At 43.6% G+C, this 16,387-nt stretch overlaps 1 protein-coding gene and 1 long non-coding RNA gene across 3 annotated transcripts; one reads left to right on the plus strand and one right to left on the minus strand.

The window, feature by feature from the left end:
• Positions 1–1,555: 1,555 nt before the first annotated feature.
• PSMD12 (proteasome 26S subunit, non-ATPase 12) lies at positions 1,556–10,250 on the plus strand. Of its 2 annotated transcripts, none has more exons than XR_005628227.1 (11): positions 1,556–1,747; positions 3,673–3,732; positions 3,920–4,048; positions 5,133–5,240; positions 6,179–6,283; positions 6,722–6,871; positions 7,050–7,184; positions 7,708–7,820; positions 8,177–8,351; positions 8,804–8,936; positions 9,808–10,250. XR_005628227.1 is itself a non-coding variant. In XM_039715918.1 (11 exons), the coding sequence occupies exons 1-11, from the start codon at positions 1,640–1,642 to the stop codon at positions 10,015–10,017; spliced, it is 1,371 nt and encodes a 456-aa protein (XP_039571852.1). In that variant the 5' UTR covers positions 1,558–1,639; the 3' UTR covers positions 10,018–10,250. The 2 variants fall into 2 exon arrangements, 1 of the variants encoding a protein (XP_039571852.1); XM_039715918.1 differs by having other exon boundaries at positions 1,558–1,747; positions 8,859–8,936.
• On the minus strand, positions 10,008–16,377 carry LOC120505434. Its single transcript, XR_005628228.1, has 2 exons — positions 16,257–16,377; positions 10,008–16,093 (listed from the first exon to the last, which is right to left on the minus strand). It is a non-coding gene; the product is annotated as an uncharacterized LOC120505434 (long non-coding RNA).
• Positions 16,378–16,387: the final 10 nt, after the last annotated feature.

Consider the following 16,387-nt stretch of genomic DNA (forward strand, 5'->3'; position numbering starts at 1 on the left):
CTTTCCTCCTAAAGCCCATGGTGTGTCCTACCTTTCCTCCTAAAACCCATGGCGTGTCCTACCTTTCCTCCTAAAACCCATGGTGTGTCCTACCTTTCCTCCTAAAGCCCATGGTGTGTCCTACCTTTCCTCCACCTCTCCAGCAAGGCTACATCATTAAAAGCCTCAAGGCTGGAATGACCCAAGGTGAAATCAGCAGCTACAGAACCGAGTGCTCCACTGCAGCCTCACCTGAGGTGTGCCCACACAGCCTGGCTGTCCCCAGGTGTGGGAGAACACAAACCCACCATCCTCCTGCCCCACCACGCCCAGCTCCGGGCAGTACCGCGGCTGAGGGAGCTGTGTCCCCCCGTGGCCCTGCTGAGGGGCACACTGGGGGCCATGGCTGCACTCCGGGAGATGTCACTGGGGGATGTCACTGGGGGATGTCACCGCCACATCTGGCACCAACTCACGGCTGCCCTTCCTGGGTGCCGGGGAGCCCCTGCAGAGGGGGGCTCAGAGGTGCGGATTGAGGGGCAGATCCATTCAGAGGGGAGGATGGCGGTCCGGGTCCCCTGAGAGGAGGATTGAGGGGGAAGCCCTCAGAGGAGCGGGTCCATGGCCCACCCTTCAGAGCAGGTCGCCTCAGAAGGCTGGATCGCGGTGTCCCCTCAGAAGGGCCGTGGGTGAGGTGGGCCCCCTCAGACAGCAGGTTGAGCGGTACATCTCAGAGGGCTGAAGGGCAGATCCCCTCAGAGGAGCGGCTGAGGGGCAGATCCCCTCAGAGGAGCGGGTTGAAGGGCAGATCCCCTCAGAGGAGCGGGTTGAAGGGCAGATCCCCTCAGACGAGCGGGTTGAAGGGCAGATCCCCCCAGAGGAGCGGCTGAGGGGCGATGCCCTCGGAAGCGCACACCGCGGTCCCGCTCCCCTCAGAGGGGCCGTGCACTGCGGGGTCCCCTCAGGGTTGAGGGGCAGATCCCCTCAGAGGAGAGGGCTGAAGGGCAGATCCCCTCAGAGGAGAGGGCTGAAGGGCAGATCCTCTCAGAGGAGAGGGCTGAAGGGCAGATCCTCTCAGAGGAGCGGCTGAGGGGCAAATCCCCCCAGAGGAGCGAGTTGAAGGGCAGATGCCCTCAGAGGAGCGGGTTGAAGGGCAGATCCCCTCAGACGAGCGGGTTGAAGGGCAGATCCCCCCAGAGGAGCGGCTGAGGGGCGATGCCCTCGGAAGCGCACACCGCGGTCCCGCTCCCCTCAGAGGGGCCGTGCACTGCACGGTCCCCTCAGGGTTGAGGGGCAGATCCCCTCAGAGGAGCGGCTGAGGGGCGATGGGCACACCGCGGTCCCGCTCCCCTCGGAGGGGCCGTGCACTGTGGGGTCCCCTCAGAGGAGAGGGCTGAAGGGCAGATCCCCTCAGAGGAGCGGCTGAGGGGCGATGCCCTCGGCAGCGCACACCGCGATCCCGCTCCCCTCAGAGGGGCCGCGCACTGCACGGTCCCCTCACAGGTGGCACCTCCCCCCTGCGGGTCCTGAGGCGGCCGGGGGTGGCCGCGGCAGTGCCTGTTTACCGTGTCGCGGGGCCCTTCGGCGGGCCTGCCCCCGGCGCGCCTGCGCGCGGGCCCGGCCGGTTCCGGTGAGCGCTGAGGCGGCGGAGCGGGCGGACATGGCGGAGGGCGGCGCGGAGCGGGCCGATGGCCGCATCGTCAAAATGGAGGTGGATTACAGCGCGACCGTGGACCAGAGGCTGCCCGAGTGCGAGCGGCTGGCGCAGGTGAGGCGGAGGAGAAGCCTGGCGGGGCGGACGGGCTGAGTCATGGCGCGCTAGGCCGCGCGTGGGGCGGCGCGGAGCGACCCGCGGCCGCATCCTGCCCCTCGATGCGGCTCCGGCCGCGGACTCTCCGTGCTAGAGAGGGGAAGGAGTGAACGGCTCCGGCGTCTCAGGGCGGTGTGGGAGGGCGAGCAGGAGGGAGGTTGGTGGCCGAGCGCTGGAGCTGCTCTCCTGGGCAGTCACGGCCCCAGCGCTGCCAGAGCCCGTGGAATGTTTGGGCAGCACTCTCAGATACTCGGATTCTTAGGGATGTCCTGTGCAGAACCAAGGCGAAGGGATGGACTCGATGATCCTTGCGGGTTCCAGCCCAGCCTGTTCTGTGATTTTGGACGGGAAGAGCTTTCGGGGCGCAGCCTCGCGGGGAGGGAACCAGAGGGCCCGGTCCCGCACAAGGGCTGCGGCTCTTCCCTGCTGGCCTGGGGACCGGGATTGCTGGCTCATCCCGGGCTCTGTGCGCCAGAGCTGCCGTCGTGTAACAGGTCCCGGCTCGGTTGGACCGGCAGCGCTGGGCGTCCCTGGGCTCGGGTACTGCGAGCCCGGGGAGCTGGGATGGAGGGACGGAGCCAGGACGGGCTCCGGGGCTGTCTCTGCCTCCCTCGGCTCAGTAAACAACGGCCGTGACCGCAGGATGTGTTCCACGGGGCTCACAGTGATGTATAAACACACAGTCAGTGTTTTACAAAAAAAGTTCTGTGGCCTGGAGATTCTTGTGCTGCTCAGATCTCAGAAAAGACAGAACCACAGAATGGTTTGGGTTGGAAGAGGCCTTAATCTCATCCTTCCACTAGTCCAGAAGGGCTTGAACCCTTCCAGGATGGGGCAGCCACAGGTTCCCTGGTGTTGCTGTCGTTTGTTGGCCCAGCAGGAGGGCATCTGACACTTCCCAGGCTGCAAATGCTCTGCTTGTCCTCTGTTTCATTGGGAGGGACACACACGTTGTACAGTTCTGAAGGCACTAGCCTTAAGACAAATAAATTACATCTTAGATTATTTGAAGATTATTCTATGGAGAGCAGGCACAGGGATTTTCTGCCACAGGCACAGCTCTGCAAGGGAATGGGCACCATGGTCGTGTTTCATTGTGCAAAACATATAAACTCTGTGGCAGTGAGAGCACATTCTTGACAAACCATTGTATGTAGGCTAAAATATTTCAGCTGGGATATTTTAGAAACAACTTTCATTTTCTTTGGTTTGTTACTAATTTTCTAACCATTTTTTCTTTCTAGTTTCTGACTTATTTGCAGCCCCACCATTGCCATGGGCTGTTACAAACTCACCCATATATATTTTTTTTAAGTAGATATTTGCTAGGATTTGTGAGTTAGGGCTGAAAGTACATTGTAGTATCTTACACTCCTTCAAACAAAGGCAAATACAGTTCTCAAAACCCCTCCAAAACCAGAACTTTTATAATTCCATGCTTAGCCTGTAAAGCTTGTAATTAATGCTTTGTGTAATACACTGTAATTAAGATATGAATATGGATGAAAGTAACAGGAGAAGAATTTTTTTGGCCAAGATATTTAATTGCATATCTGATCTCACTGAAAACTGTTTTGGCCAGAGAAGAAATGAGTTTTCCATGCAGCTTAGTGAACATGAGCTCACCAAACCTGTCTGAAACTTGCCAGGTTTCTCTCCCAAGGCAGACAACTTAGAGCATGTGTTATGTGAAAATGAAACTGGTACCTCTCCAGTTTTCTCTCTGTGTGTTTAAAGTAAGTGCTATGCATACATCTTTTTAAAGAAAAAAGTAGTGTACAGGCTGGTCTGTATTTTTATTTATGTGGAAATTTGAGCTGCTCTCAGTTTGAACTGAATTATGTTCTTAACTCACAGAGATAATTTTTTGTTTGTCTTATTAGGAAGGAAGATTGCAGGAAGTCATTGAAAACCTTCTCTCCCTGGAAAAACAAACACGGACGGTGAGTGCGGGGATGGGCTGCACACCTCACGTTCCACTGGGTTAAAGTCAGGGCACTTGGAGCATCCTTGGACCATCAGTCCTTTTCTTTACAAAGCAGATGAGTGAGGCCAGACACAGTGATTTTCCCCTCTGCTGTTAGGCTGCAGGTTGGTGATCCTGTCTAACACACTCTTGGTTTGTTGCAGGCTTCGGACATGGTCTCCACATCCCGAATCTTAGTTGCCATAGTGAAAATGTGTTACGAAGCTAAAGACTGGGATGCTCTTAATGAAAATATTATTCTTCTATCGAAGAGAAGAAGTCAGTTAAAACAGGTGAATTTAATAGTTTGAAACAAAAAATGGAACTGTATTTTGGAGCTGTATTGTGTCTCTGGTTCCCCCATGTGTGTAGGGACTTTCTGTGTAAAGATGGTGGTTCACTTTTGCACTCTGCTCAGTGTGTATTGCAGACATATTCCTTATTAGTTATTCAGATATTCCATATTCCTTATTCAGATGTATATTAAACAGAGTTACTGCATTTTATTTTGTTCATATGAAATGTGTGCTTTGCATGCTTGCTTTTGAAACTGGCATACTTTGGCATAAAGCACTTTAAGGCAGTGTGAAGTTCATTGCACTCTGTTCATTTTGAACAACAGGTGATTTTAGTGGCATCATTGCTTTAGGAGGGAAGAGGTTACCTATCATTTAGTGTGCAGGATCTTCACTAGTGTGTGTAGAAGTAGGAGTACAGTTTAGTTCTCTGAGCTGCACACACTGTAGCTGAAGGTGTGGATCATTCCAGCTGAATTTTGAGGAACTTCTTGAGGAAGACATTTCTAGAAGTTTACCTCTAGGGGTTTTTTTAGAAATAGGTATTATAATAATAATTTTACCAGATTTACCAGCATTGTTACTGGAAGTGCACATTCTCATACCTGTGCTTCCTACTGAAGGAAGAAATCCTCCCTCTTCCTTCCTTCCTGAGGAATCTACAGCTGTTCTAAGGAGAGGGTAGTGCACACAGTTAAGAGAAGGTCCAGGTCTCTTCAGCCATGCAGGTCTTAGGAAAGCAGAGAAGTTCTACCAGTCCATGTGAGTCCTGTGGATTTGGCAGGAGAGGAGTTGGTTTCAGGATAGAACTGCATGGCATGGATTATTTTCAGTACTGGAAAAACTGAGACTAAAAAAATGACAGAAGAGCATCATGTTTGCCTTGTAGCATCAGTCTGTAGCATTGTTGTACACATCTTCATGAATCAAAGAGGGAGAGGTGTCTTGAGTGCTTTTTGCTAAATGAGTCTCTGCAGTGTCATGTGAAACTATTTATTAATTACCTCTGAGTGTTACAGCTTGACTTCTTCAGGGAAATCTAAAAGCACAGTATGTTTTTCCCCTCTTGTTTTCATACTAGGCAGTTGCTAAAATGGTCCAGCAGTGCTGCACTTACGTTGAAGAAATCACAGACTTGCCAGTCAAACTGCGCTTGATCGACACGTTGCGTATGGTCACAGAAGGAAAGGTAAGGTTTTGTTTAAGACTCCGTGTCTAAAAGGTGGAATAAAAATGTTTGCCTTCTTTAAAAATGTAGTTTTTTAGTATTATTTTTTAATCGTGTACAAGTAAGATTAAAACTAATTTTTAAATTATCCTGAGAAGCCAAGTAGTTTGTTTCCTTCCAAAAGACTGCAGATATTTTCCATATTTAAATCATATGCTGATGCACTGGTTATGTTCCTATGATGTAGGTATCTGGTTGTGTTATTAATTAATATAGTTAGTAATACATTTCTGAATTCTAAAATGCCATTTCCTTTTCACTTTTTAAAATGTTATGTATTTGAATTTGTTAGGGAAAGGGGCAGGTTTAATTTAATTTCTTCTACACGTAGCAAGGAGAAACATATAGTTATGATAATCAGAAATTGATGTCAAGTGAGTTACTTGTATTGTGTTCCTTTTGCTTTAAGAAAAGAAAGAATTCTGATTTAGGCAAATTTGTGTTAATTTTATGACTTCTGTCTGTTAGTCTAAATGGTTAACGATCAAGTCTTGTTGATTAATGGCTGGTTAGGAGTAAGTGAAATAATTCAAAGGGTAGTGCTTACTATGCATTTACCATTAAAATCTTAACTTCCCAGATATTTTGATATATTCCAGCAGACAAAATATGCAATACTTTATTCACAGTGCATATCCCCTGTGTTTGCTGAAAGAATCATAGGTCAGTGTAGACATTATTTTTTAGATTAATTTGGGCCAAAAAATGTTTGTGTCACTTATCCATTGTATTTCATCAGTGTATATTGTGGACAGTGCCAGTGTAGTGGATGGATACACAACAAATAAAGTGGTTCTGTGATGACAGCATCAAGTGTATTTCCCAGGGGGGTTGCAGTCTCAGAGTTTGCTCTCCTCTTTAGAGAATTCCAATGTTTAAACTCTTCCTTCTGCCCTCAGATATACGTGGAGATCGAACGCGCTCGCCTGACAAAGACACTTGCAACAATAAAGGAGCAGAACGGGGAGGTGAAAGAGGCTGCCTCGATTCTGCAGGAGTTGCAGGTAACACCTCAGAACTCAGAATTGCATCAGCAATAGCAGTTAGTTCTGGATTAGTTCTGGCTGTTAGAAACTCAATCAGGTATGCCTGCAGAAATGCCTGGATTGAGATGAACTGTTATTAGTGAAAGTGCAGCTCAGCTTGAACTGCTTTTGTTAATCTCATGGTCGGGTTACATGGAATATCTTCCACTTGGAAAGTAGATTTCACTTCTCTACCTAGTACATTGAGTTTAGTGTTGGGGGATTCTTTGGTGTAAGTGGGGTGATAATCAAAATGGAATAACCTTTATTCCATTTTCACTTGCTCTGTAATAGCTTTTCTTCTGTTGTTTTGTTTTGGTGTGTTCCTCCTCCAGACAGCCTCCCACTCTTCTGGCGCAGTTAAGCCTTCACTTGATTTGGCTTTGACAATATTAAGTAGTTACAATTTCATTTCAGGTGGAAACCTATGGTTCAATGGAAAAGAAAGAACGTGTAGAATTTATCTTGGAGCAGATGAGACTCTGTCTAGCTGTAAAAGACTATATTCGGACTCAAATTATCAGCAAAAAAATTAATACAAAATTTTTTCAAGAAGAAAACACAGAAGTAAGTAATTGGAGGATTTCTCACTCTTTTCTCCCTCCCTCCACCCAAATTTTAACCTGACTTGCCTCTCTTCAGGTCCAAGGGTATTTATTTAAATCCCTCTGTTTGCTGGGGTTCAGCTGAATTTTATTTACCTGTCATGGAGCTGTGTTAATTTGACTTCTTGATACTGTTTCAGAAACTAAAGTTGAAATACTACAACTTAATGATCCAGCTGGATCAACATGAAGGCTCCTACCTCTCCATCTGTAAGCACTACAGAGCCATTTATGACACTCCCTGTATCCAGGCTGAAAGTGAAAAGTGGCAACAGGTAAAAAAACTTTCCCTGCAAATTGACTGTATTTCCATGTGACAAATACCTATTTCTTTCCACATCAGTGTACAGTGGTTGAAATAGCCCATCAGTCTGTTTTTATTTAAATGGCTGTATTAACAAATTGGTTAGTTGAAAACAGATGATAGAGTTGATTTCAAAAGAATGTTTGTAATCAACATCTTCATTTTATTACCTTTGAAACTGACAATGTCTGAACTGTTTCATACAAGTGTAGAGATTACAAACAGCTGTGTACTGTTGTGTGTGCAGTACAGATGTCTTTCATGTCTGAATAGTATTTTTCTTTGTGTATTTATTTGAAATACTAGAATTTTGGTTAACCTGTGTCAATTTAAACGTACCACAGTTCATTTCTGAAAGATAACATCAATTTCACTCTTAATTTCTTAATATACTGAGCTTAAATCTTCTACATTTTAAACTCTAAGCTCTATCAGTTTTGGCAATTCCTCTGTTTAATTATGGGAAAAAAACCACCCTCTTTCCTCTTAAACAGGCACTGAAGAGCGTTGTTCTTTATGTTATTCTTTCACCTTATGACAATGAACAGTCTGACTTGGTGCACAGAATTAGTAGTGACAAAAAGCTAGAAGAAATCCCCAAGTATAAGTAAGTATCCTTTCTAATAACCAATTCTTAGATTAAAAAGTGTCTCTCTCTAACAGTAAATCTCTTTATGCTAAGTCTGCTGTAAGCAACTCTGAATTTAATGCTACATTAAGAATACTGCAAAAATGTCATGGTTGTTCTATGTGAAAATGAATGTAACTAAATGTATGTAAAAAGAAATGTTCTTTCTCTTGTAAAAAAAAAGATCTTTGTTAGAAAAACAGTCTGACTTAAGCTGCCCCCATTATTTATGGTAATAAGACTAAAACATTTAAAATTATGCTTTTGATCTATTTTAAGTATGAACCAGGCCTTATTAATACAGGATTGTAATCCAAATGTACTAAACCATTTAGAGACCTCCTAAAACTATTTACCACCATGGAGCTGATGAGGTGGAGTGCCCTAGTTGAAGAATATGGGAAGGAGTTGAGAGAAGGATCCCTTGACAGTCCTGCAACAGATGTTTTTGGCTGTACAGAGGAAGGTGAAAAGAGATGGAAAGATTTAAAGAACAGAGTTGTGGAACATGTAAGTATCAGTGTCTGTAAACATCAGCTGTTTACTCAGTGCCTCAGCTAAAAATGCTTTCTGCTTGCTGTATTTTAATCACAAAGAAGACAAAAAAGTAGCTAATGAAGCAGCAGGTAATGTCTTTCGTGTTGCATTTCAAGATTTTATTTGCTTGTATATCTTTATTGTATGTTTATATTTGGCATAGTTGCCACCAAAAAGAGCATATTGCACTCAAATGAGATTTAGCACTCCTGTTTCAATAAAGCATAAATCTGAAAGTCTTTCTTTGCATTAAAGTCATAATTGGTTGATTTCTTTTCTTAATAATTTATCATGTAGAGACTTTTATACCTTCCACCAGCAAAAGAGCTGTTTGTTCAGAGCCCCTCACATCCCCCATGCTGGACTGCCATTAGAGCACTACAGTTCCTAATCTCCTTTTAACATGGACTTTTATATTTTTGCAGCCTGCTTCAATTATTTTTTGCACATAACCCTCTACTCTGAACACTTTTATTCCAGAATATTAGAATAATGGCTAAGTATTATACCAGAATTACAATGAAGAGAATGGCACAACTCCTGGATCTGTCTGTTGATGTAAGTCTTGCTTTGTTTATCCTTCTTTCCTAAGGGGGGCTGTGTTTCTGGCAGAGATGTGAGTATTCAGCAGAGTGATGTTCTTGTTTGATTTAATTTTCTGCCTTTATGGGAGTTAGAAAACTGTTCATTAAACCTTAAACTCAGTTTCATGGTGCACATGCCCATAAGGCAAAAGCTGCTCTGAGAAGTTCATTTATGTTCAAGACCTCGTGTAAATGCTGGAGCTTCTTGTCTGGTGTTTCAGTGTTAAAAGTTCTTGTCAGTGGGTGATGAAAACCAGCTGAAGAGAGGGTCCTTCACCTGTAACTGTCCTTGTTCATGGGTGGTGGCACTTTGGAACATGGGCTGGAGGGGTCTGCCTGCCATCCCCCTTTGTGTTTTCAAGAGCTTTCCAAGTAGAATGACACATCCTGGTATTTTGAATGCAAATGAAAAGCTTTACCCTTTTCATGGAATCTGCTTTTGCCACAAACTCAGTAAAAACCCTTTTTGACAGTGGTCAGTAATTCACTGGGGTTTTCCCAAGCCTTGCTTGCCACATGATTTGTTCTGGTATCTGTGTAGCCGAGTACTCCAAAGTGTAAAAGTCTGTTGGGGTTGTATATTAAACATTAATTTTAAGAACGATATTCAGATACAGGTCAACAGAAAACAAAAAGGTTTGGTTGTTTTTTTTTTTTTTTTACCTTGCATTGCCAGCATGTGTAATATTAAAGTATCCTGCATTTTTTAAAGTACAATGTTGTTACAGATGTACTCCTGTATAAAGAAAATCTTGTTCCTGGTGCTTTCATGCTGCTTGGGAGGAATTCTGGTGGTTTGTAGTAAAAATGCTATTTTCTTGACTAAGTGCTGTTTGTCTTTGCAGGAATCGGAGGAGTTCTTGTCTAACCTAGTAGTTAATAAAACCATCTTTGCTAAAGTAGACAGGCTGGCAGGAATTATCAATTTCCAGAGGCCTAAGGACCCAAACAATATACTCAATGACTGGTCTCACAAGCTCAACTCCCTCATGGCCCTAGTTAACAAAACCACACATCTCATTGCCAAAGAAGAGATGATCCATAACCTGCAGTAAGGTGCCTCAATAATCTCAGTGCTTTTAAAGAAGGCATTAAATCTTCATAATAGAGACTATTATTACAAGTGTGTATATGGTTTGTTTTCTCCCTGTCAAGCCTTCCTGGTCTAAAATTTAGAACATAATTCTGAAATTCCTGTTGACAATTAAGTTCCCTTGATTATTCATTCAGTTGTTAAATGTTTTTGCTACAATTGGTGAAAGAACAGAATAAAACTGTATTGCCTGTATAATAATAGTCTTGTGATTTCTTTTTTCCAATGTGAACCCTTTTGTGTCTAACATACAGTTCTGTGGTTATTTCATTACAGGACTATTTTTGAGGCTGTGATTGAGAGGATATGCTGTAAATAATAAAATCCTAGGGTTTTACAAAGAGGTAATAGTGTAAAGTTATGTCAAGATACTCTTTGAACAAAATTATGTTTATGCTTAAGAATAATGCTGTTTCTTATGATTTGGTACTACAGTTAGCATTTATTAATTAATTGTGAACTGCCAGATCAATCAATACATGAGTAAGTACCAAACCTTTGTCTGTTTGCTGCAAGTCACTAATTTTGCCTGTTTTGTTGGTACAGTTTGTAAGGGCTACAATGGCAATAATCAGTTAGCTAAGCTGGTACTTGGAGGCTGTTGCTTCTCATGAGTGTGTTATATTCTGAGCAGATAATGTTCTATTATTTACTTTAACCTCCTTGTAATGGAGGGAAGCTGTGGACTTTCCCCCCTGGTTTGTGTTTTTAAGGAAGTAAAGTAGTAGAACAAATAGTGTAGTAAGAGTCAATTGAACTTTTATTGATTTTGCTCTGGTTTAGAATGATTTTTAATGCTAGCCATAACCATTCAGATCATAATTAATTAAGTAGAGACTGCCATTGTAAATGATGTATTGAGACATACATAAATCCCATCTCTTTACAAGCACACTGAGCTGCATTCAGGCTAATAAATGTCAATACAGAGAAACTGGGAAGCTCCAGACAGGGATTTTGAGAGAGGGAAGTCTGAAGGGACAGGAAACTTGTAAACAGTGATTTGCATTTGAAATGCTGACTTTGGACATAGCTGATGGGAAGTTTGGGAATGTAATTTGGAAGGCTCAGAACTTTCAAAGCCTCTACCAATCCAGCTCACTGCATTTGAACAATAAAAAGGCAGCTGAACTATCAGTAAGGGAAGGAAGAGGAGCAGGTATTCAGAATGCACAGAATGTTTACCATCTAACTTCCTAAATTGTATTATAATCCCAGCTGTACAAGTTGTTTAAAATTTGTCATGACTGTTTCTGAGCATTGGGAGGTTTCAGTAGCATGAACAAAACCTGGCTGCTGTCAGAACAATGGACAAAGTAGCTTGGAAAACAATATATCATCTGGAAACTGAGGCAAGAGCTATCAGAGAGGGGAACAATGGGTCATCAGGGGAAGTGGGAACTTGCCTCTCCCTGTTCTTATCATAAACATTTTCCTTCCAGTTGAAGTCTGGTCTGGAATCTTCAACCCCAAGCATTTAAGCCTCTGATGCATCTACCAGTTATGTTGGACCCATTTTCCCAGCCAGCCCTCTTTTCCTTTTTATCCTCAAGTGGAATGTTTCAGTGGTTCCCTGGCTCTTCTTTCTGGATGTCTTGCAGATTCTTCTCCCTCTCTGTCCAGGCTCTATCTCTCCCTGCTGCCTTTGGCTCATTTACAGCATGAGTTTGTTGGAGAGGGGAAGTGGTTTCTCTCCCCTCACAACCACCTTTACTGTCAGCATTAGAAAGAACATGGAAGAACTCTTATCTTTCAACAGCTCAGGTATCTCCTTAAAAGTCAGTTCAGAAAGATTATGAAGGTTCACTTCCATTGTCTGTATTTGTGCCAAAGATCCACAGTGATCAAGCTCTCTGCCTTTGGATCTGAAAGAGATTTTTGTTTGCAGTTGGAACACCTTAGTCCTGGTTTGGAACACAGTGCCCAAGGCAGACTCCCTCCTGTCCTCAGAGTGAGACTTCTGCTGTGTTCTGAGTACTTGTTGCCAGAAGCAAGAATCCCTCAGGGTATCCCTCTCCAAACATCACAAAGTTAAAATAGAAGTTTTGAAACAAACCTCTAGAATTATTAAGCTATAGGGCAACTCCAAGTGAGTGGAAAAGAATCTGTGAAGCCTGAAGTTTGGGTTTGGGGGGTTTTTTTTTTCTTGTTTTTTTTTTTTTTTTCTTACAGACTACTATTGGTGAAAATGGAAGTGTCTCTCAAGTCTGTCTCAAAAAGGTTGTCATATCCAGGTTGCTAGGAAAAAAGCTCTAAATTTTTGGTGCAAGTTCATCTCAAGAATGCAGATATATGTCAGATTTGAGTCCTTCATGAGCAATTCAAAGGTCAGCATAAAGACATGCCAGCTTCTTAAAAAAATGAACAGAGACTGAAGATCAAAGATCTTGACAGTGTGGGATGAAACCATTGCATTTACTCTGACCTTTGTAGTTTCTGTCTCCTCAGTGTACCCTCAACATCCCCTTGTTGCTGGTTGCTTCTCAGTGCTCTCATCTTGTGCATCAAAGGAGAAATGAATTAGTTTGAATATTACTTGCTCTAGAAATTACATGTGCTTAAGGAGTCCATGTTGAAATGTTACCCATGGATAATTATGAAGTAAGATTAAAGTTGAGATCATCTGTTCATTAGAGGACTCTGGAGGAATTCCAGGGGAATTTTAATGCTGGAAAATCAAAACTTGCTACTCTTCAGCCTAATAACCAGACATTAATGGCTGCTTAGAAAGAGTTTCTTTATTGTTTACCAAGACTAAGAACTACTGTTGCTATCTAATCCCAGGTCTACCACTGCCTTGTTTGTGGCAGAGGCTAAACCACTTAACTTCTGTTACTTTCCCATGATTGCTGCTTCCGAGGGAGTTCAAAAATTTGTAAAGGTCCAGTGTGCTAAGACAATAAAAACATTGCTCCTGTTGCTGCAATCTGTCTGGCACTTCCATTGAGAAAGGCCTCCTGTTGTTTTGTTGCTCAGGGGTGAAGGAACTGTTTGAGAAGCCTGCTGGGATGTTGGGCTGCAGGGTCAGCGAGGCAATTCCCTGCTGAATGTATTCTATTATGTCCTTATTACTCTTACATGTTAATTGTAATGGCTTTTCCTGCATTCTGGTTAGACTTCATGAGTGGAGCTGACTGAAAATGGAGATTTCTGTCTTCATGAAATACCAGTTCCCAGAAAGGGGAGTGAACTTGAGCATAGAATGGAAATTGATTTTCTGAATTTCCTGTGAAAGCAGAAGAGAAAGAAAAAAGTAGCAGTATGTTTCAAATAATTAGAATAGTTTTATTTTGAAAATATAGAAACCAAGCTGCAGTTGTGATTCCAAGTGTGCAGCTCATGGGTGAGTCAAACTCCAGGGCTTTTTGGCTACCCAGTCTCCATTAGGCCTGGAGCAAGTGAGGGTTTGAGAGTTCCCAACTGTGCCAGAATCTGCCACACCTTTCAGAGCTCTGCTCAGATCTCTGCCTCATGGCAGGGAGCCTGGCAGCTCTGAGTGGCCCCAGGTTTTCAAACCCCTGGTTTTTGGCAAGGAGCCTGGATTCTCCAAGGATCAGGGCATGGCTCCTAGCTTCACAGAACAGGGGGAAGCCCTGTGAGCCAGCATCGTTTACAGAATCCTGACTGAAGAGTAGGGAGACTCGATGTGTTAGGGCTCTGTGCAGGGGTTCCTTGCACACATGGTCCCTGGCAGGGTGGGCTTTCTAAACATCCAGTAAGAAATTGCTGTTTTCAGACCTGAAAGATTTCAAAATCCTAAAAAACGTACAGGTGGAATTGAGTTTGATATTGCTGCATACATTGAAGGGTTTTTGAAAATGTTATCATTATCATGAGTCCCTAGAAATATCACTGTTAGGCTTTTGAGGATCTGAATTTGGCTGAAAATTGCAGCTTCCACTGGGGCAATGCACATCAAGGAAAGAGAAAGAGATGTCTCATATAGATAGACACCGAGTTCCTCTCACAGTAGTAGGAATATAATAATCTTACAATAATAAGATATATAATAATTTTATTTTAATTTAATTTTGTTTAATACTGTATTGAACCATGCCAGTGAAAGCTATAAGAAGTCTCTTTCTTCCCAGGTAATCTGTATCCAGTTCCTGGGCCATTCTCTGCCTCCTGGGATGTTACCACAGGAGTGGCTCTAAAGTAAAGTTTAGTTTTTTTTAGGCTGTTTGCATTTGGGATCTCATCCCTTAAGCTAGTTGCTATGATTCTCACCTTGAGCAGAATTTCCAAGGTTCATGAGCTCTTGGAGCCCCATTTGTTTTGGACCAAATTTTGAAAGTCTTCATCTTTCTATCTGGTAACAAGGACCTTGGAAGAGCTTGGAGGGGACAGCACATGGAAACAGGAGAGCTGTTCCAAGCTTGCAGGCTGTGCTTGGCAGCCACCCCCATCCCAGAGCTGCTGGCTCCCTGTGCAGCCTCTGGCCCCTCCACTGAGGGCTTGTGCAATACACTTAACCAGTCCACAAAATAGACTCAAACCTCCTTCATGTTGAGGCTAAAAGGGTTAAAGTACCAAGATCATTAAAAGCAGTGGGTGCAAAGGCATGTCTCCGTGTTGTGTTTTATCCATTGGGATTCCCCTGCTCCTTTCTGGGCTGTTCCTGCAGGGCAGAGTTGCCACCTTTTCACAGCAGCCTGTGCCTCTTGGTACACCCAGTCTGGAACTTGAAATCAGCAGAGACAGAGAGTGATAACAATGGGGTCTGTCACTGAACAGATCCTCCAGTAACTCAGGCACCACACAATTTTTTTCTTCCCACATTATAAAAAAAAATACTGCCAGAAAAAATGGACTCAAAAAAAGCTTATGTGAAAAATAAACCCAACTAAATTTCTGTCTTCTCCAAATTGAACTTCAAAGGATATGTGTTTATATCTAAAAATATGCATACATTGATAATTCTATCTTCCACTGCTCTAATTGTCATTTATTTTGAAGAAAACCTTTACATTTTCTAACAGAAAAAAATGGCCAGTAAGATAAAGCTCACTAGAAACCAAAGACAACCAGCCTCAAAATAAAAGGACTTACTCCATTTCAGCAACCTGGACTGAATGACACAAAGTTAGTTGGGTCCTAAACATGAGTTCAATGTTCTTTGATCCCTGTTCCTTGCACAGTGGCCATGGAAAACACAAGTCACAGCACTAGGGAAGGTGTCAGGCTGGCACAGAGATGGCCTGTGGCAAGTTCCACAGGAGGGTTTTATCCTGAAATGGCATCTCCTGCGTTGGGGCTGGGACCACCCACACTTGTCTCTGTGACAGCACAACTGCACTCCCAGCTAGTTATGAAGCTGAATTAAAAAGTAGACTGGGTGGCAAATGCAAAGGATTTATTTAGATTTATTTCCTCCTGTATTTACATTGTTGCAAGGAGCTCTCTCTCTTTATAAATGCATTACTGATGAATATTGAAAACCTTCTTGGGCACAAGTATTTTCTTGCAGTGGCAGTGCATCAGAGGCTTGGCTGGTGGTTATTCTTCAAAGAGTTACGAGGCATTAGACGTAAATTTAAATATAAATGTAAATAGATTTTACAGCAAGATCCAATACTAAAGTGATCTGGATCTTATTTCAATTCAAGGGGAAGGAAAAGTTTTTTAAAAACACTGGAATCCTGTTTTGGTGGTAAACTTTCCTAAGATCCAGGAGTAAACTGCTTTTCCCCAGTTTCTTGTCCACTTTGCCCTAAAGCACAACAGCCTATGCAGAGCACAGGGCACCCATCCACGGCAGCAAAGCCGGTAACGCCTTGAAAAAGCCAGTTTGCAAAACAGCGCAGGTATTAAGAACTGATTGCCAAAGAGTCCGAAAACACAGCTAACAGGGAAGATTACTGCATGAAAATAAAACTGTTATGCAAAGCAGTTTCTGGGATTCATGAGCAGCCAGCAGCGCGTTAGCAGCAGTCCTTCAGCACGGGCTCTGGAAACAGAGGCAGCCTGAGCTGCTCCCGCACCTGCGGCGGCCCCGGCACCGCAGCGGCCGCCCCGAGCTGCTTCCAGGGAAGGAACTTTGAAAGACACAGGAAAATAATTAAAAAAAAAACACAAAAAACCCCCAACAACAACAACAACAACAAAAAAAACCACAAAAAACAAAAAAACCCCAAAACAAAAAAAACTCCCCAAAAAAACCCCAAAACAAATAGAAAAAAAATAAAAAATCCAACTTACGCCGTAGAAAAACCATGAGAAAAAGTACTTTTCCAGCTTTTTTCAGGGGTGGGCTCTGGCCGGACCCCCGCCTGCCGGCCCCGGCAGCGACCCTCGGGCTCCGCAGCTGCGCTCCGGGCCCAGGGAAGAGA

This window comes from Passer montanus, unplaced genomic scaffold (assembly GCF_014805655.1).
Source record: "Passer montanus isolate IOZ18808 unplaced genomic scaffold, ASM1480565v1 scaffold35, whole genome shotgun sequence".
In the NCBI taxonomy this organism is placed as follows: Eukaryota; Metazoa; Chordata; class Aves; order Passeriformes; family Passeridae; genus Passer; species Passer montanus.